Source organism: Ambystoma mexicanum, chromosome 2q, assembly GCF_040938575.1.
Source record: "Ambystoma mexicanum isolate Mex_15411 chromosome 2q, UKY_AmexF1_1, whole genome shotgun sequence".
Taxonomy (NCBI): domain Eukaryota; kingdom Metazoa; phylum Chordata; class Amphibia; order Caudata; family Ambystomatidae; genus Ambystoma; species Ambystoma mexicanum.
This window is the reverse complement of record NC_090924.1, coordinates 1307690126-1307711102: the sequence shown is the minus strand read 5'-3', so window position 1 is coordinate 1307711102 and position 20977 is coordinate 1307690126. Positions and strand designations below refer to the sequence as shown.

General features: G+C 46.4%; 1 protein-coding gene across 1 annotated transcript in view; it reads left to right on the top strand.

Annotated features, from left to right (window-relative positions):
* GGCT (gamma-glutamylcyclotransferase) overlaps positions 1-20977 on the top strand; it is a 166139-nt gene that overhangs the window by 126978 nt on the left and 18184 nt on the right. Inside the window, exon 3 of the mRNA XM_069648765.1 lies at positions 19905-20040. Coding sequence (XP_069504866.1) covers positions 19905-20040 — 136 coding nt within the window. The remainder of the gene's footprint in view (positions 1-19904; positions 20041-20977) is intronic.

Genomic DNA, 20977 nt, shown 5'->3' with positions numbered 1-20977 from the left:
CACGGCACTCCTCCTGCTTACTTTAATGTCCACCGACCTCGACCAGCTCCTAATACCTGTTGTCGCCCGCTCCCTTGGGATCGCCCCGCTAATGCCCCCCCCACCTAGCCTGATCTGCCAGTAAAACCTTGTTGCACCCCCCCAAAGCCAAAATCCGCAACCCTGCACCTGGGAAATGCCCAGCCCGTAGGCAACGCTTTGTCCACATAACTTTGACCAAGGAACTGCATCCAGCTCACCCCTAGACCTTGATAACTTGCTTAAAAACCCATGCAGAACCTTTCCCCAACCTTTGGACCCCACCCTTTCCAGTAAACTGAGGCACACCTCCAAAACCCCAACTTCAACTGTCGAACGAGCCAATTGAACCCCCCTCTCCCACCTCCTTGCCCTGCTCCTTGTCCTTTCCCTATGTCCCCTGCTTGGAAACATTGCATAATCGGATGCCGACCAGCGCAACTGCTGCACTTGTGCTTAAATTTGCACATCGTCCTCGTGCAGACCTCTGCCTCCTCCCCCCGCCCCTTTCGGGACGGCGCGACCATAAAAGGGCCGGTAAGGCACAGGTAAACCGCTCGCTGTGTGTAAAGTTGGAGCTGCCCTCGTCGGCGCCATCCATTGCAGCTAGAGATCCATGTCGATCTCACCCCACACCGCCTGACTGTCCTCTGCCATCCTCGCCCTGAATTCATCATATCGCACCCACGCGAAGCCCCCGAAACTCACCAATGCCTTCCTTATCACATCCATGTACTTCAAAAGCGCAACGCACCTCTTTGGGAACTTCTCGCAATAAACGCTCGCGTAAATAATAAAAGCTGATGTCCAATTCTCAATCATTACCGGCACCTTTGGACACAAGCCTAACTCCTTCTCCTCTTCCTTAGACCCCGCCTTCGTCCTTACTTCCCTATTCAGAAGCTTAAAAACGTCCACAAATTCCTCTGCCCCCATCTTATCCTTTGTTGACCCCATTAAAGGCGCGCCCAATGGCTTCGTAATGCCCATATTTGGAAACCTTTTATCATTCCCAGTCCCTTCCGCAGCCTTCTCCTTCGGGGCCTGTATTACCTTCGGTGCCACAGGCTCATCCATCTTGTCCGTCTGCACCATACGGAAGCAATGTTTATTTTTACACGATTTCAGTGCAAGAAACAGATGCAAGGACATACAGGGGAAGGCATTTTATTACACCACTAGCACATTTACATTTGAAAGTAAGTAGTTAAATGTCAGAAGAATGAAAGAGCTAGCTCGGAGATCGCAGGAGGATGTGTCCTGAGATGGGCAGGTAGCAGGTGGGAACCACCTAGTTTTGGCTTATAGGATTGGACTTAAGCTTCGCCTAATAGTTTTTTTATTTGATGTATTTTTTGGCTGAGCTCCATGCAGATCATATCTTTGGATGTCTACAGTAGTTTTACAGAACCTATAGAAACCATTACTGCAGAACGGAAATCCCTCTTAGTGAAAGCTGAGTTTACCAAACTCTAGGAAGATGGGTAAACATTTATGAAGGCACCTATTTTGAGAACCTTACTTAGTTCAAATGTGGGCTTATGACCCATTTGTTTCCTTGAACTAGTTAGATTGGGCGTTGATGTGAGCCGCTATCATTGCCAGGAGTGCATTGGTTTTTTAATGTTTTTTAGATCTTGATTGGAGGATCATGTTATACACCTTTATTCCCGTGTTTCATTAGTTTCTTCATTGGGCAGTTCTTGGTGTAAATCAGGCGTTAGATCATTGTGTTGTTCATTGATCAAAATAAAGTGATTGAAATGGTTTAGCTCCTGTTTGTAGTCTAAAAGAGGCAGATTCGTTTTTCGACAAGGAGTTGGTTTTTACTCCCCAGCTCGATTGATGCCACACAAAAATATCACACTTGTATTATTGTTTGGGGAATGTGTAAAAAGGCGCATTAGGTTACATTTAGGAGCATTTAAAGCATAATGGGTCATATATCATAAGCAAAATGTCTCATGTCAAAGTTAGATGTGCACAATATTTTAACTTCAAGCTAGTAGCCAGGCATAAAGTCACTGGCCACCTCAATTCTACACCTACAAATAGCACCCCAATTATAACAAAAAAATAACAGTGGAAGATTGTTTTTTGCTTGCAAACGACCTGTGTCGAGCTTGTAGGATGAAGCTGTTTTTACATTTAAAAAAGAAAATGATTTTGCTGTACTCACTGTACAAGATTTATAATTAGCATCCTACATGTTCTTTTCTTGAATATCGTCCATATCCTGTCCTTGCGTTCACTTCCCATTTTCTCTGCAATCATCCACTGTGTCTAAATGTAATAAACGCCCCCTACTTGGAGACATTTATTATGAAACGTGAGGCTTCGTTCACAAAGAGGCAGTGTGCATTTGTGAATCTGGCTCGCCCACACTACTTTTCATGCAGCTTTGTAAAAAAGTAGCAAACTACCTCCACCTTAATTATAACTTTCAGCTAAATGACCTTGCAGAGTCGGCAAATTATTCTCGAAAATAATAATTCAAGTTCTCTGGGTATGTGGTACAGATAAACAAATGGGCTTCCTGTAATGTAGGGAGGAATAAGAGGTTGGAGCATTGAAACAGTGATATACAAACGTTTTGCGCAATCTCGCCAAAAGTACAACACGCGCCACACTCCCCGAAAACAAAAGTCCACATTCGTCTCCTCACAGGTCCTATACACCATCCCCATCAGAGAGGCCCAGCTCATTCTGCGTCGCTCTGTAACCTGGCCCACAACTTCCAGTCCATCACAAAACATGATTTCCCATTGGAGGATCCGTGCATTTGATTAGATGGCATACGGTCTGCTTCCACTTGAGGTTATGTGTCAGGAAAATGTATTAACCTGAGTTTCTCTCGACTAGTAAAGAAGCCCACCCATAGTTGTATCAACCACTCATTCACCCTAAACATAGATCTTAATAAACATATGTGTGTTATTCACCTCCTAGTATTTTATTTAACATACCAAGTTTGCTCCTTACCTGTGGTCTTGGATTCTACATACAGTCCTAATGGTTGAGGAACAGCAAAACCGTCTGCTCCCGGTGAAGGCAACATGAGGCAAGGAACTGATTCAAAGTTCAAAAATAAAACCCTTTATTAACTTAAATGTCAGGATGGAGAAAGGCTTAACTTGCCCAATGGTGTGACTTCCATACCTAAATGAAACTAAGGAAAGTCTGAGTCAAAAAGTTCAATTTAAGGCTGTCTGTGTCCAAAACCTATACTTGCCCTCACAACTAAATCTATAAAATGTGTTGGGATGTCGGCAACCAAAGAAACGCAGTTCAACATAAAGTTTTGTGCTTCATATAGCTCGCAGATTCCTTTCTTTTCCCTAACCGTTCTACAAAAAGTCTCTGAATTACCTTTCTTAGGTTCAAGGTGGTACAGTTTTAAATAATCCTCAGGGTTCTTTTCCCAAGTGGCAAGCAACACAGCTCAAACACGAAAAAGGGCCTTGGGGCTCCGTCCTCAAGAAGACGATGGCAATTCCTCCAGTTTCAGGGTTCACTTCCCCAAGACTTGTATTTCAGTGGTCTCACAAACAAGTGGGCATCTTAGTTGTTCTCCTTGTTCCACTGGCCCATTTTATTTCCTTTCTACATCTAATGGGGTTAACTTCTAGATTTTATTTGACTCCCTTTTCTCTATATTTTCATACCATTAGTAATTTCTAGCTAACTCAGAAACCAACATGCTGTAGCTTGGTTTAACTTGAAAGTTATATTCAGTTGGTAAGTCAATCTGCTGTGGTTTTATTAATTTGCACAGTTCCATTCACTGTTGAATTCCCCATGCGTTTGTTTTGTTTAATTACAAAGTTCTTGTTCTATTCGGTATTCAGTAAGTATTGGTTTGGCTTAAGGTTTGGTTTCATTCAGCCCGTTAGGTAAAAGTCATGCGTTTCACTTTAAATGAACTTCCCAATACTCTGAGCCTTTCAAAAATGTTCTTCTTTAAGAGATGCATCCACTCTGATACAAAGAGTTATTGGGCTTTTAACATTCAACAATGGAAATAATCTGAGGCTGGAGGCCGGAGACCTTCAGAAACGTACCCTCCTGAAAGCCGCAACCACTCTAATACAAAGTATTTCACCACAATGGAAATGTTCAGTCATTCGCACGCTGGGTTTCTTTATCTAACAGAAACTCATAGGTTTCCTCGCAGTGCGGGGGCAAACAAACTGCAGCTTCGGTGCTGTCTTCTTGACACAGGGAAACAAGCATTACGAATGAAAGGGACCAGGGCAGCCTCTCCACACGGCTCACTTCTTAGCTGTCAGTTTGCTACACGGAGCCCCAGCTCCCATGCCACGATGTTTAAGACAACTTCTTGCAGTCCCTAGCGCCTCGACATGCTGCACACAACGGACCGTCCCACAGCAGTTCCCTACAGCGGCTCACCTCTCTTCCAACAAGGTTTCCTGCTGACTGCATAGGCCTCCCTGCTGCTTTTCTCTGTATTGATTTTTCCCTCCTCCTTTTATACACCTACAACCCTCTAAAAGGTTGCAGGTGTGCTCTCTCAATTAGCCTTGCCTGACCATGATTAAGGGGACGAGCCTGACCTTCACAGCACATTGCAGGCATCTTTTCGTCCCAATACCAAAGTGGGGAATACTGTGTCTCGTCTGAGAAAATCTCATTCCAAATCCCCAAGGATCCTCCACCCAGGTGATCCTCCCTCGCTTCTGCACCCCAGTGTAAGGATCCAAAAACAATGGCCTTTCCCTGGCAGCCTGCGTAGAGGATCCTAGGGGAATAGTAGTGAGAATACCCTCAGGTTTCTCACAAACCACACCACCTCTTTTTTTCAAGCAACTGTTAAGCAGGGAACATTCTTACCTCACTTGTGGAACAAGTATTGCTAACACAACAGATAAAGGGGCCACTCCAAAAAAGGGTTAACCTGTTTCTGCCAGTGTATAGTGTGTAATGACCATTGACAAGCCATGAACAGACTCTTGTGACCCCTGGTAACGGCTTGCAGAACTACTAACTTCACAGAAATCAACGGTGACAAGCAGCCACTGCTCATAGCCAAATCACTGCAGTGCAGGTTCTGCAACTCCAACACTGGAAAGTCCCCCAAGGAACTGTTGCAGGACTCAGCATATCGTCCACATGCCTCCTTTCTGCTCTCCTTGCTATAAAGGCCCAAATAGTATGGTACTGCGTGCCCTGAGTTTCATAACATTTTCTAATACCTGGGCATCTTCCACCAAAACAGTGACAAATACCTAGTCTTAGCAGTCCCAGATGCCACGCTGGCTCCTCAGAAATCCATCCAGCAGTATGCAGCATGCCCCATCACAGGACTGAGAAATTTCTACCATATCACTCCCATCCTCAAGATGGTACCCTGGCTTCCCCTTCAATCATGCACCATGTTCAAGCCATCCTGCATCGGCCATAAAGTTGCCCCATCCAACACAATGATCTGAGAAACTCACTATCTCTGGAGGGTAGAGCATCGTAGAAGGCCACAATATCGGCATATTGGAAGCAAAGGACTTTCCTGCTCCACACCCTATCTACAGAACACGTTATCCAGCACAGATCAGACTGCCCCCCCCCCCGCCACCCCTCTGCATCCTACACTTCAGTAAGGAGCTGATAGCCCTGCTCTTCAAAGAACATCTTGTCAATTATATTAGATTATTGATTAAGCGCAGCCAAGGCCCGGAGGCATAGGGCACCAAGGAATAGTAAAAAAACAGAAGATTAGGTTAAGAGCTCTATGCATTCAGTCTTATTTGAATAGGTGTGTTTTAAGTATTTTCTTAAATACTTCAAAAGTGGGACAAAATCTCAGGTGTGAAGGCAGAGCATTCCATTTTGCCAGGGTGGTTGCCCAAAATGCACCACTTATAATCAGTACCAGTGTTGTTTTCGGAATATACAGATTTCGTTCACCATTTGAACGGAAGGAGAGCAACTTTTAGCAATATAAGCGGAAAGTATCCTCTGAGAGATGTGTAGGTGATGGTAAACAGCCTAAACTCTATCCTTTCCACAACGGTTAGCCAGTGCAATTTTCTACTCGCCTCTGAAAAATGAGCGAACTTACGTAGACCCATGATTGTTCTAATTGTGCTATTCTGGAGTCTAGCGAGTTCCGTGTTACCTACGCCTATAAGGAGGGAGGAACAATAATCAATTTTTGCAGAGATAATGGATCGAGCAAACGTTTTGCAGCCTTTTTGGAATAGAAAAGGGCGAATGTGCAACAGCAGCCTGATATAATAGGCCGATGCTGACACCAGGCTGCTAACCTGGGTGAACATGCTCAGTCTGGTCGATTTTCCTTCGTCTGAGTTATACTTTGATTCAAGTTTAGCAAGTCTAGGTCTAGAGACAATGATCATTAACTCAGTCTTGCCATGATTCAGCGCCGTCCCATTCGTGTCCGTCCACTCCTTTATGAGGTCATATACATCTGACACTACGAAAGCATCCTTCTCATAGATGCCTGTTAAGGGAATGAGACACTGAATCATCCAAGTAGATTGAAAAAACAGATATTTTTTCCTTCTAACATGTGAAAGAAGGGGACTGTATAATGTTTGTATAGGACCGGGGAGAGCGAAGAACCTTGCAGGGCACTGTAACTCACTGAAACAGGGTCCACTTCTGCTTGCTTACTACAGACCTGCATGGTCCTCATCCCTAAAAAAGATTGCATTCAATCCTTACCTTGGTCACTAAAATGTGCTACCTTCTCCAGTCTATCCAGTAGGAGGGGGTGGTCCACCAAATCAAATGCCGCCGATATGTCCAGGGACATCAGCAGCATTGTTTTGCCATTATCTATATTAGTCATAATTCTAGCAGCACTGATACGTGCTGAAACCTAGACGAAAACCCCACTGACCTTCATTCAGGATAGCATGATCTTTGGCCAAGAAGTTGTTCATATGCCATCCTATCCAATATCTTCACAATGAAGGGAGAGATTGAGGTAGGCCGATAACTGGTGGCAATTTTAGGGTCTAGATCAGGCTTCTTAAGCAAGGGGGTGATCCAGGAACCCTTCAATCTGATGGGAACCCTACTCTCTTTAAATGAAGCATTCACGGTCCTTGTAATGGAATTAATCAAAAGCTCAGAACAGGCCTTAATAGCCGTGGCTGGAAACGGATCCCCTTTACAGGCGGACGGCTTAAGTTTACCTAAACTGGTATGAAGTTCTTCTTCTGAAATACTCTGGAAAATGAACTTGGGTATAGGCTGCAAAAGAATGGATGTGTTTTCCTGTGGTGCCATAAGAGGATCTGTGAGCCATGAATTCATAGCTTGTTCAATTAAATCTTTGATTTTCTTTATTTTATTTACCATTGCTTCTTGAATCTAGGTGTACCACATCCGATCCTTATCAAGGGCACCCTGATACTTAGTATCTGGTTTCTCAAGTTCCCTAAGGATGCCAAAAATGTCCTTGGAGTCATGTTGAGCATTCTGGATATGTGCTTCATAAGATTCCTTTTTAGCGCCTATGACTGCAAGTTTGAATCTGTTGGCCGCTCCCAAGTAAATTATCCTATCCTCTTCCACCTTAGAGCTTCTCCACTGAGAAAAGGTTTTTATTTTCTCTACTCTGAGTCTTGAATTCGTCACGAGTAATTTTTGGTGTGATTTATAACCTTCCTATTTTTAATAGGGGCTATAAATAACATCAATCGCTTTGAATAGGGTATCCAAAAGGGAATCAGTCAGGCCCTCCATAATCTCTGTTTGGGCCAGTCTACTTCTGTCGCTCAAGAGCTCCCTCTCACCTGATCCACCTACACATGCTATCTATCTCTTCTACCCATGCATTCCTCCTAGCTACCCTTGTGTACAGTACTCTGTTGCTTTACCCCTAGGTTTGCACTTTGTCATATGCTGTACATACATACATACATACATATATACATACATGCATGCACCTGTATTTGGCCATGTAGAACCTTCACTGTATTAGGGTTATTCCCTCTGGGTCTCCATCTTTTGTCTGATCATTCTTACTGGGCTTACAGAGCCCTTTTGTTAGCTAAAAAGCTCATTTTGAAGAATTGGAAAAGTGATGCTCGCCCAACGGTTGATAGCTGGTTACAAGATCTGTCCATTTTATCAAGTAGAGAGAAAACCAGTTCTTAATTAATAAAAAGAATGGACAAGTATCTTGCAATTTGGATGGTCTTTAATGAATTATGTTTGACATTCTTTAGGTCCTTAAGCATCCCTCCCTTTCCCCCTTCTTTCCTCCTTCTTTCTCCGTTCCTCCTCTCCTCTTTCTGTCCTATTATCATTTGCTTCTCCCTCACCCCTTGTTTCTTTTTGTCTAGCCCCCTTTTTTTCTTTTTTTTGTTGTTGTTGTTGTAAATCCGGTGCTCCATGTGTATTTTACCAAAGGCTCTAGATATCTCCTTTTCTTGTAATATTTTTGTCAAACTCTAATGAAATATTTTTGAAGAAAAAAAAAGAACCTTCACTTTATATTTGAATATTTCTGATTGTGAGTCGGGGGAGTCGGATGAACTTGCTGTCATGTTTCCTGCAGTATGTTCTGACATGCAGTTCAACCCACGATGGGAAACAAGGGCTACACGCATGGACACAGGTGTTTGCAGTTTATCTTTTGACATTTCTTCAGTGATCAATTAAGCACAGCAGAGACACTTGCATTCACAGTTCATCTTTGGAGATGGAGTTCATTTATACCAAATCTGAAATAGGAAAAGAACACAACACCTATAGGTCTTTTTGGAAATACTCAGTATCTGTAAATGACATTCATTTATACCCATTATCGACGGCCTCCATCCACAGTGGCTCCTGAGTGAGCTAGGTCCTGTGGGTGCCATTGAAAACTAAAACTGTAATACAACCACATAAAACAACAATGGAACATTAAAAGTGGGTGAGAAAATGTGACCATAGCTCACTGGCTGCAAATGCATCTAAGGATTACAAATAAGAAGTCATTACAAAGACTGCAAATGAGACATTTCTCAATATTGAAGCTGAACAAGTACATTCCTACATCTGACCTGCCACCCAGCCCTCACAATGCCAGATAGGATGCTGAGAAGGAGCAGAGGTGCCAGGAGCCCCGATGGAGTGGGGTGTGGGGGATGATGTTCATTTTATAGTATTCTTGTATGACCGTCCCTTCATAGTATCACTCCCCTCAGGATTATTTCCCCTTTAGATCATACTCGCGTATTAATTTCTTTTAGCTCTTTATCACAGACAGATGGGCGCCCTCTTAAGGAATGATTCAATTCTCCCCCTCTAGGAACAGGTGGGCAACACTCGGCAAGATGGGATTCCTACACAGGCTGTCTGCTGTTTCTTCCACTGAAGAAGGCCTGGGACTTTAATGCCTACTATGCCTCACCTTCAGGGTGCTAGTAATAATCCCAAAGGAGAGCAATCGGTTCCTTATCCTTCTTAACAATTCTTGCTCTTCCTTTCCTTCAGTCAATGAGTGAGCTTTTCAGTGTGTTCCCATGAGTGTTGAATCTTTTATACAACAATAACCCCACCTTTTTTGAGGGGTGTATATTTTACCCAATCTAATTGGTGAATGAACGTGATCAGACCGTCTCCCAAGAGTTACACCACAGTAGACCTACCCCTACATAGTCATTGGGCATATTAATGAAGGGGCTGTCTGATGACAGTAACTTACACCCAGTATCCCTCACATTTAATGTAATGTTATTTCAGGGATTTCTTGCATTAAATAGTATAACCTTCTGAAATAGTAAATTCCACACATAAAACCACTTTATTAATCGTCTCACCAGTTTTCTCTCTCTGGTGCAAATCAAACAACGCAATGTTCATCAATATGTCACAAATGATTACTAAGTTACAGATTTGTCAATTTAACACACTCCTATATTTATATTCAAATTATTTTCACAAACCAAAGTGACTGGCTCATCTCTGCGGATGCTATGATATATAATTCACTGGTGTATGGCACCTCAAAATACACATTTGTCTAATTGACAAAATGAAGTCACATTAGAAAAATTGCCTTTACATCACCAAATAGAACATCTCAAGCTGAACGCTTTACTGAAATAATTATTTTGCTGTGACATTCCGTCTGGGAGAGATCACCAGAAATATGAATTAAGTGCAGCCATTTTTTAACAAAAAAGATTATCTAGCATCTTTGTATTTATTTGTTTTGCCTGGTATCTGGTGTCCCTACTGTTATTGCAGAGCAGCAACCTTTGTATGATGTGGGGGGCCTGGATTTAGTAATGTCTTGGAAGTCCTCAGGGTTTATTTTGGTCCTGCCTCCCCTTGCACCAGTTCACGGGTTTGGTAGATTTTCAGATAACACTTAATTTTTTCAGGTATCAAGTTCCTTTACTCAAGATAGGCCTCAGGATGGACTTCTCAGATTAGTCAACACAGATCTGCTGGTCAAGCTGAACTCCCATTAGTTGTTCATTATCTTAAGCCCACCCTACACAGATGCGGCCCATACAAATGCTGCCTTTGTATTAATTGCAATTTTGGCCTATTAGTGACCTATTTGCAGGCCCGTGTCTATTCCCATTGCCGAGCTTCAAATGAATTCCAACTTCTTCATAGTGCAAGGCAGGTAAGTTCTGTTTATATACTGGGGTATTCAATTGAACAGAATGCCAGAGTTCAAACCTGTAACTGACGCTTAATTCAAGTTGGATTCTCCCAGTTGCCATTTTTAAAATGACATTTTTCTGTTCCCCTTGATTTGACATTTTCAACAGAAACACAGCAGTTTATCCATTGCTCTGGCCTATCAAAACTCCCATTAAAGGTCCACATTTCCAACTTCTGTAGGTTTTATAACCATGACCCCTAATTTCTGTAATGGAAATAAACATGCACAGCAGTATGACATGCAAGCCCAAACCGGTTTTCTCTGTCCTAAGCAATACTCCTACATCTCGTCCTTTCCTTGCACTTGCATCTTCGGAAGATTTTTTCTTCCAGTGTCCTTCTCTCCTCCTCCAGTTTAGCGGTCGCGTAGTAGTCCGTCTATGCCGGTTCAGTTAGATTTTCCTTCTTGTTATTATAGCGAGCGACGCTTCGCTAGGGCAGATCCCCACCCTCTTTGCTTAGAGTGTTTGGGTCCGGATCACCGGTGGGACTCGTGCTTCTACTGCGATTCCCTTTCGGTCCGGGCACTTCAACGTCGTCTTGATCGGTGGGAGGTGGTGTTTCAGCACGTTCCTCCCCCGCATATTTAGAGTTTCATCGACGAGAAGAAGAGACGCTCAGTAACTTCTTAAGTTTTTAGGGCACCCGACCGGGGAACTCCTTCCCGGGGTCTTCCCGGTCCGGGAGGGGCTTCAAAAGCTCTGTCACCGGGGTTTCCCCTGAGGTGCCTTTCAGGCCTAAAAAAGGTACAAGAGTTTTCTCCGAGGGCCTCTGTAATGGGCCTGCCTACACCGGATTACAATCAGAGGCCTCTCCTGTGGGGGCTATTCAACGGCCCAGTTATACTGAGGCTGGGGGTACCAGAGCTTGCTTCGAGGTCTCCTTGTCTGGAGCTTCCCAGACAGACACCGGTGCGTGCCCTGAGGCCTCGGAAGACGCTTTCTGTACCGAATCAAGGTTTGAGGCCCGCATGAAAGAGATGTTACTTGACTCGGGTCTGAGGTTCCTCTGTCTGAGGCTAAGGTGACCAACAAAACTGAGAGGCCTGTTAAGGTCTTGTCGGTGAGGTGGATTCCTCATCATTCCCGCTCTGGTGGTGATACCGGTTCTGTTGAGGGGGCACAAAGTGAGGTCGCTGACCATAATTCCTCTGTTACTGGCGTGGCCGAGGTTCCTCTTTTAGAGGGTAATTTGGCTAATAGTATGTCTCAGAAATATCCTAGGCCACAGTACCGGCTCTGCCAACGTTCCTTGTGTCAAGGCTAAAGTCAAGACCCCTGACCCATCTGTGGAGACCCCTGCCTCACTCGCACATGTGACACAGTTCTCCTCAGGCGCTGACAAAATGGTGCCTGTTCCCACGCAAACTACAGCAGCCATTTTGGACTCTCCCCCTACACCTCCCCCCCTACACCTTCCCCCTACACCTTCCCCCCTTACAACTACCCTCCTACAACTTCCCCCCTAAACGCCCATATGCCTTCGCCCCCTACATCTTCCCCCTACACCTACGCCATCAGCGTTGGGTGCTGGGGGCATTTTTTCAGGTGAACATCGATTTCCATCTGCGCCGTATCGTCCAGTTTTTGACTGGAACGCTCGGATGCCATTACTGCACTCGGTCTCGCTTCCTGCTGCGTCTGCGCCATTGATGTATGTTAATCCGGCTGGAGAGGGCCCTTCTTGGCAGGCCTCTCCCTTGCAGCCCTGGAGCTACACCTCCCATGAGAGGCCTCCTCCCGCCCCGGTGGCTAAGCCTTTGGTAGAGGATGCCTTTTTCGGAAAATATCAGAAGCTCATGCACTCTGACCCCATGAAGGAGTATTTCAAAGGTCTCTTTAGGGAAATCTGCCCTCCAGTGCTGAATTCCGACAACTGTTCCACCTCTACCAATATGCCCACCTCCACCCCTTCTGCCCCTGCCACCCTTGTCTCCAGTAGACAAAACTTCGGCAAAGCCAGATGTGATGCAGGTCGATCCGGATGCGTTGGATGACACACAAGGGGATTAGGATGGCGATGACCAGCCCAGCTCTGTTGGGGCATTCCATGACCGGGTACTGGACATAATGGCTCTTCTGGATGTTCCAGTACCTGAGGCACCCACTCCGCAAGAATGGGTGCTTTCTGGGCGTTCACCTTGTCTCCTCAGGAGCGTAACTGCTTGTTCTTCCAGAAGGATGCTTTGGCCGAGGTCCACAAAGTCTGGGATAAACCACACCCTGGACTGCATGTTAAGAAAAAGATTGACGCTCGTTATAGGCTTCATACTTCGAAGGAGGTAGCCTTAGCATCTTGCCTGCTCCCTTCCTCCATGGTGGTGGCGGCTGCCACACTACAATCCAGACAGCTTTAAGCATCGTCTACAGCGGCGGCTCAGGTTCTGGCCAAAGAGGACAGGCTGCTTGACTCTTTGGGGAGGAAGATCTTTGCTAATTCGGCCCTGCAGTTGCACCAGGCGAACGCAGAACTCATTTTAGCGGGTGCAAATATGAAAATGTGGAAAGGTCTGTCGGAATTTGAGGAGTTCATTCCTGCGGACAAGCTGGACGATTTTAAAGGTGGCTTGTCAGATGCTAGAGTCCCGGCGCATGAAATGCTTGAGGCTGCGGCGCATCATGTTGACACCTCGGCTTGGGGCCTCATGCTTGGCATGGACACCTCTCGTCAGGCTTGGCTTTATGCCACAAAGTTTTTCAAGGAGGTTCAGGAAAAAGTTCTGGACCTGCCTTTTGACGGCAATGAACTGTTCCATTCGCCAACGGATGTAGAGCTGACTAAGACTAAGGACAGAACTCAAACAGCCAAGTCCATGTCCGTTCTGGTGAAACCACCTTTCACGGCTCAGAGAACACCCTTGCAGCCTGGTCCTCCTCCTGGTTTTTGGGGGTTTCTGAATCGAAAGACATGTAGAGTCAATCCTCCAGCTGGAAACTCCCGTCAGCGTCAGCAGCAAGGCTTGTTTTTCTCTGTCCTCTGCCTCCTCCTCAGGATCAGGGGGTCTCGCCACTGAGAAACCCGCTAAATGAGGGTTTTCAGAGATCCCGGTGGGAGGGCGCATTCTTTCTCACTAGGAGGTGTGGCAGACCATCACCGAGGACCGGTGGGTCTTGTCCGTTACTCTGGCGGGCTTCCACTTGCCCCTTTCCCTTACCCCACCCATAAATCCTCCCTTCCAGCAGTCGGGGGTGCCCTCACTCAGAGCGGAAGTCCAGAAGCTTCTGGATCTCAAGGCGGTGGAACCCGTTCCCCTAGGGGAGCGTGGGGAGGGCTTCTACTCCCGTCTGTTTACGGTGCCCAAACCCAACAGGGCTGGCCTGCGCACCATCCTAGACCTTTCCCAGTTCAAACTTTCTCTCCCCCAAGAGAAATTTAATGATGATCACCCCCCTGTCAGATAAAGTCCTCTCTACAGAAGGGCGACTGGCTCAGCGTGCTGGACCTTCAGGATGCTTATATGTATATCCTCATTTGGAGCCAGCATCGGAAATACCTACGGTTTTCCATGGGGGAGGAGCATTTCCAGTTTCGTGTGCTCCAGTTTGGTCTCAGCTCGGCACCGCGTGTCTTTACGAAGATGTCGGTCATCGCAGCTTATCTTTGGCTACAGGGTATCCATGTGTATCCGTATTTGGACGATTGGCTGCTGCGCAGTCCTGGTCCACTAAAAGCCTTGAGCAACCTTCAGTCTCTCTTACAGCTCCTGTTCCACCTTGGGATGTCCGTGAACTGGCGGAAATCCTCCATGACGGTCTCTCAGGACTTGATTTTCCTGGGTTTTTGGTGGAACACGATCGATTGCAGAGTGTACCTGACTGGGTACAGAATGGCGGATCTGTTGGCCACGTGTCTAGCATTTATGCAGTCAGAGAGCATCTCAGCGTGGTGGTTCCAGAGGCTTCTGGGCCTCATGGCTTTGTGCTTGCTGGCTCTTCCTCTTGCTTGTCTCAAGATGAGGCGGACGCAGATGGCTCTTCGGAGCTCATGGCTTCAAGCAGTGGATCCAGATTCCAAAATGATATTGGTTCCACCTTTCATGAGGGCAGCCCTCCTGTGGTGGTCGTCTCTCAGCAATCTGTTGGTGGGTGCTCCTTTTCAAGACCCCTGCCCACTGTCGACTGTCACAACGGATTCCTCCCTTCTGGGTTGGAGTGCGACATTGGATCATCTTCAGGTTTCTGATCTTTGGTCGCCACAGGACAGACGTCTTCATATAAATTATCTGGAGCTCCTGGCGATATTCCTGAACCTGAAATTGTTCAAACCAGGCATTGTCAACAAGGTGGTCCGTGTCCGCACAGACAATGCATGTCCATGTTCTATATCAAAAAGCAGGGGGGTACCAGGTCTCCTCCTCTTGTGGATCTTGCCATTCATATTTGGGAATGGGCCATTCAGCATGGTATCTGGCTGGTAGCAGTTCACATCCCAGGCCAGCTGAATGTCACTGCGGATGCCCTCAGCCGACATTCAATTGTCAGCTACGAGTGGGAACTGAACACGGAGATCCTCTCAGATATTTTTCTCTGTTGGGGGGCACTGCAGAAGTGGACCTCTTTGCGACTTCTATAAACAGGAAGTTTCCCCTGTATGCCTCCAGGAATGGGCTCAGAGCCTCTTTACTGGGGGATGCTCTCGAAATTCCATGTCACAACATCAGGGTCTACGCTTTCCCGCCTCTTCCTCCGATCCATCAGACGCTTTGCAAGCTAAGGAACACAGTGAATTGCTCCCTGCTGTTCATAGCCCCTTGGTGGCCGGCCAGGTTTTGGTTTTCGGAGCTTTAGCATCTATCGGTGTGCCCGCCGCTCAAGCTTCCGCTGGTCCCCGATCTTCTTCACCAGAGCGATCAGCAGCAGTGGCACCCCTCCCCACAATCGTTCAGCTTGGCGGCCTGGTGCCTGAGTTCAGACCTTTAGAGCATTTCAATTTGTCCGCGGATAACATGCGCATTATTCAGGCGGCCAGGAAACCCTTGACAAGATCTCAATATAGAAGTACATGGCTATGGTTCTGCCACTGGTGTTTGGCTACGCAGCTGGACCCCAGGGAGGCTACTATCGACATGGTCCTGTCTTTTGTCGCACATCTGGCAGAGTTCGGCATTCATGTCTTGTCCTGCAGGACTTATTTATCAGCTGTTGCCGCTTATTTGTCCACTGACCAGTGCTCGTTTTCACTGTCTAATCCAGTCATTAAAAGACACTTTGCGGGCCTCATGCATCTTTACCCTCCTGTTCGCAACCCGCACCCCAGGTGGGATTTGAATGTGGTCCTTACGGCCTTGTGTCATAAGCCTTTTGAGCCCATGGCTACTGTTGATTTCAAGTACCTTTCATGGAAAGTGTCCTTTTTGATTGCTGTGACTTTGGCAAGGTGTGTGAGCGAGTTCCCGGCCTTGTCGGTAGAGCATCCTTTGCTTGTTTTTCATAAGGATAAGGTTGTCCTATGGACGAATCCTTCCTTTCTTCCAAAGGTGGTTACGGATTTCCATCTGATTCAGTCAATTTCCTTGCCTGTCTTCTTTCCAGACCCGGCCTCTGAGGCTGAAAGGGTGCTGCACTGCCTGGACGTTAGAAGAGCCCTTAAGTTCTATCTCGACAGAACATCTGAGGTCAGGAACTCTTCACAGCTTTTTGTGACTTTCCGTAATCCGCAAGGTAAACCAGATTCGAAAGAAACCATCTCCCGATGGATTGCGGCCTGTATTTCTGAGGCGTATACCATTCAGCATCTCCAGGCCCCAAGTGGGATTCATGCTCATCTTGTGTGGGGCAAGATGGCTGCCGTTGCCTTCCAAAAGTATGTCCCCTGGGAGACCATTGTGAAAGCGGCTACGTGGGCCTCCCCATTGGCTTTTTGTAAACATTATTGTCTGGACCGAGCTCCAGGGCTGATGCTCAGTTCGGTCAAGCTGTGCTTAAAAACCTGTTCCAGTAAGGAGTTTCCATGAACCTGTATTTCCTGTGAGGAGTGCTTGGGAATCTCCCATAGCTATGGAGACAAGGGGACGGGACGTAGGAGTATAATAAAGTTACTCACTGTAGTGACTACCTTACTCCTAGTCCCCTTTCCTCCATATGCCCGCCCGCTGTCCCCTCTAATAAGTTTCCTCTGTTATTGCTTAAAGGTCTCAGATCTGGCGATAGAAAAGAACTGATTGGCCATGCGCTGGGCGGAGCTAAGGAGGGCAGGGTTACGGCCGCGTGCGGTACCCTGCGTAAAAAGAGAGGAAGGACACATTTTTGAAAAATGTAATGCTTTTCACAAAGTGCTCCAGTCCCGTCCCGCAGGACGGAGGAATGACCCATAAGTATGGAGGAAAAGGGACTATGGACAAGAAGTAAGGTAGTCACTACGGTGAGTAACTTTATTATTCTCGATGTTGATAAGAGTAGCAGGATATTTTTTGGTACTTGAGATGTTTATCTCTAGCCTTGTCACTATATTTTGATGTGAGGTGACTTGAAAATATTGTACATGTGTTTTTCAAATTAAGTGCGCAGACCGCAGCTTACATGTTTGTTATTTTAAATAGTGACTTGGCTCTCTGCTATGCACCTCAAGGGCTTCACACCCCAGCTGGCCACTTCCACCAAGTCCGTTGGGTTTGACGACAGATCCCTCTCCTTCAAACAGCACATAGCAAGGAAGACACATACAGCGTAGTACCAACTTTTGCTCCTGTGTAAAATGAAGCCTTTATCTTGAAAACAACTTCAGATCTGCTGCCCAAGCCTTGGTCCTCTCACACCTGATGGTGGCATTGCCCTTTTGGGAGAGCTTCCGGCAACTACTGTGGCTCCCCTGAGATGTGTCCTGCATGCTGACGCACAACTCATCAAAGGATGCTGCAAATTCAACCACATCATGCCGACCCTCATCGAACTGTACTGGCTCCCACTGCAAGCCCGTAACATGTTTAACTCCTGCTGCATCATCTGCACGGCTGTCACCCTGTAGTCCCCAAGCTACCTAACTGAGAAACTTAGCATCTCCAGAGGCCTACTATCCACCAGAGGTAAAGGCATTTGTAGACGTGAACTCCCCCGTTGCAGGAAGGAAAAAAAACAGACGATAGGCCTCCCCTGTCTATACCCCAAGACTATGGAACCTCCTCCACATCAACATCCAACTTGCTTCCTCACTTATACAGTTTAGGAAGGAGCTCAAGGCCAAGTATTAGTTCCTCCCTGACAGCTAGGTCCATACACTGTCCACTCCCCATGCTGCCTTCCACTGGGTCATCTGATCCCCATTATTCTGTCCCCTGGTTATTTGCAGATCCATTGCTGACTAGTGTCCTCCCTTCCTCCTCTGTTAGATACCCACTCCCTTGTTTCTATGCTCCCTAACCTCCTTCTTCCCCCTATGATTGTAAAGCACTCTGTTGCTGGCCGAAGCTATGTCTGCGCTTGATGAATACCCTATTAATAATATTAACATCTGTAGGGAAAGTCTCACTCATTTGGTTTATAATCTACAATGTTAATCCATAAATAATTATAATCTCATCCATCTATATAATGCATAGTGGTGGGGAGACATGGTGCAAAGTAAGGGCCGTATGTTGTGAGGGGAATATACTAGGTACCAGCTAAGGGTTTTGTGTTGTGGTCTGGGAAGGCTGGAAGCCAGGTATGTGTCTTTTGCCATGCCAGGCCATATTTAGCGCTGAGTGAAGCCAGGCCCTCTGGTTCAACTACAGCTCTGCTCTACCAAAGAATTCTTTAGATTTGCCACCTCTTCACATTGGTCTAAAACTAAAGGTGGTAGTAGATGAGCTGGAAAGAGGTGTGCCCTGCTATCAAATTGCAAAGTGGGCTGCTGAGTATGTTTGAGAGTGGTGGCTGGGTCTAATAAACCATAAACAAATTGAAGATTTTTTGCAGAAAAGGAAAGTGATGCCAATAATGTCTGCTACAGGTACTGCACAATGTGTGGAAGTGAGAGCAGTTGCTCCGGAGTTTACTTGTCTGGAACTTGGAGCTGATGCATTGTCACCCCGTCTGGGGATACTTGTGGTCTCGCAAAGAAGGGATGTGACCTAGCAGTTCGGGCTGGATTGCCCCTTTTGCGTGGGATCAAGCCTGATTTCAATATGGTCTTTGCCCTTCTGTAATGGCTTGGCAGGCTGAAGAACGATGTTGCCCAGAACAATGGCAGTGGTTGGGATTAATTCCAAACCTTCCAGCCATCGCCTGTTTTGTTTTGCATTGCGGACTTTGCCCACTTCACCATGTGCCAGAAAGTTCTATTTGGCCATCCGACTAGCCCTCTCCCCCGCCCCCTGCCCCCTGCCCAGAAATTGCCAGTCCCCCCTGGGCAAAGCTCCCACCCTTTGAGGTTTATTAAATAAAAGCTAATATTATTCACCTCACAGACATTGGCCCTCATTAAGACTCCGGCGCTAAACCATGGTGCTATTAGCACCATGGTCCATGCCGGAGTCCACCATGGAGAAAGGGGGAATTACCACCACATTCCAAGGTTGGTGGAGCGGTAATTCCCCCTTTCTCCATGGCCCTTCCCCATTCCCATTTTTGCCCCATAGGGCTCAATGGGAATGGGGAAGGCAGCAATTACGGTACCGCAAATTGCGGTACCGTAATTGCCATCAAGGTCCCTTTGCAGGTCCCTACTTTAACGGCTGGTCCAGACCAGCCGTGCTGCGGCGCCGTTAACCCCTTAACGCCTTACTATGAAGTCCCTTTGCGGTTCCCGACCGTAACGGCTGGTCTGGACCAGCCATTAAAGGAGGGACCCGCAAAGGGACCTTGATGGCAATTACGGTACGGCAATTTGCGGTAGCGTAATTGCTGCCTTCTCCATTCCCATTGAGCCCTATGGGGCAAAAATGGGAATGGGGAAGGGCCATGGAGAAAGGGGGAATTACCGCCCCGCCAACCTTGGAATGGGGTGGTAATTCCCCCTTTCTCCATGGCGGACTCCGGCATGGACCATGGTGCTAAAAGCACCATGGTTTAGCGCCGGAGTCCTAATGAGGGCCATTATGTCCTACTGGGATTTCCTTTCCTTTTAGGTCCCTGGGAAGACGAATGTGCTAAGACTTTCAGAAAAAAAACTGATAGGTTACTATCAGGAAGGCATAAATGAATTTGGGCAAGAAACTATGTGACCTAATGCTATAAACTGTAATCTATGCTGTTTCGTGCAATGGTACTTTATGGACCAACACTCTTTCCCAATGGTCTGTCTGTTCTCTACAGGCAGGAAGGCGTCATGAGCGGCGTTTACGTCCCCATTGAGATCACAGTCACCACAGAAGCAGGCGAGGAACTGACCTGTCGGTCCTATCAGCTGAATGACTATGTCCCCAGTCTTCCGTCGCCGCAGTATAAGCAGGTGGGTATCTTAAGCACGCTCAAAGGGTCACACGATATCTGTGACTTACCCAATATTTTAACGAAAATGCTTTTCAGTTAGAAGTCATTTGTTTTCGTTATTTTCTTGTTGAATGTGTCACAGCTTGATTTTCACTAACCCTAATCTACAAGGTCAGACCTCACACTTTACACACTGATAACCGTGCAAATCAGTGGCACTCATTGCATCATCCTCCGAAGCCTAGGAGGCTGAATGGCGTGGCCAGGGTTCACTTGTGTGATCTTCAGCGGATGCACAGAGCCAGTAATTTAAATCTAGAATATTGCATCTTTTCGGTTGCCATGGATGAATGGAATGAAATGTAAGGTAAGGTGCAGTTGACACTGCACCCGCTGGCCACCTTCTTGCCATACTGGATCTTTTGCAGCCAGGGTAAGACACTGGTATGGGAAAGGTCGTGATGGCACCATCTCCATGTTCTCGCTTTAGAGTTCCTGCGTCTAGCATCCCAGGCTGGAATTGGCCGTATTGCCTTCAGAGCAGTCCTGGGAATATGCTGCTGTTCTTGACAGTATTACTGTAGATCTCTTCTCGCTTCTGTCAAGTCGATCCTTTTCATCCATTCCACCTTCTGCTGCTACGTGTATTTCTTTGTATTCTGCCTCTCGACGTTCTTTGTCCTGCTTCTTTAGTATTCATAGTTTCTTTATTTAGAACAAAGTGAAAACATACAAAAAAGGATCATTTCAAATTTTGGACACAGTGCCACCCTATCAGGTTGGAATGATACAAGGCTTGTGCTAGTATTGCATGTCAGTGCAAACGATTTTATTATTTTTAATTTTTTCTATTTGTTTTCTTTTTTTTTTTATTCTCCACCCAGGGGAGTTTTCATGGGGATAGGCGGGCTACAAGGGTTGGGTCGTGCAGTCAGTGCTTTTCAGCCAATGATGCC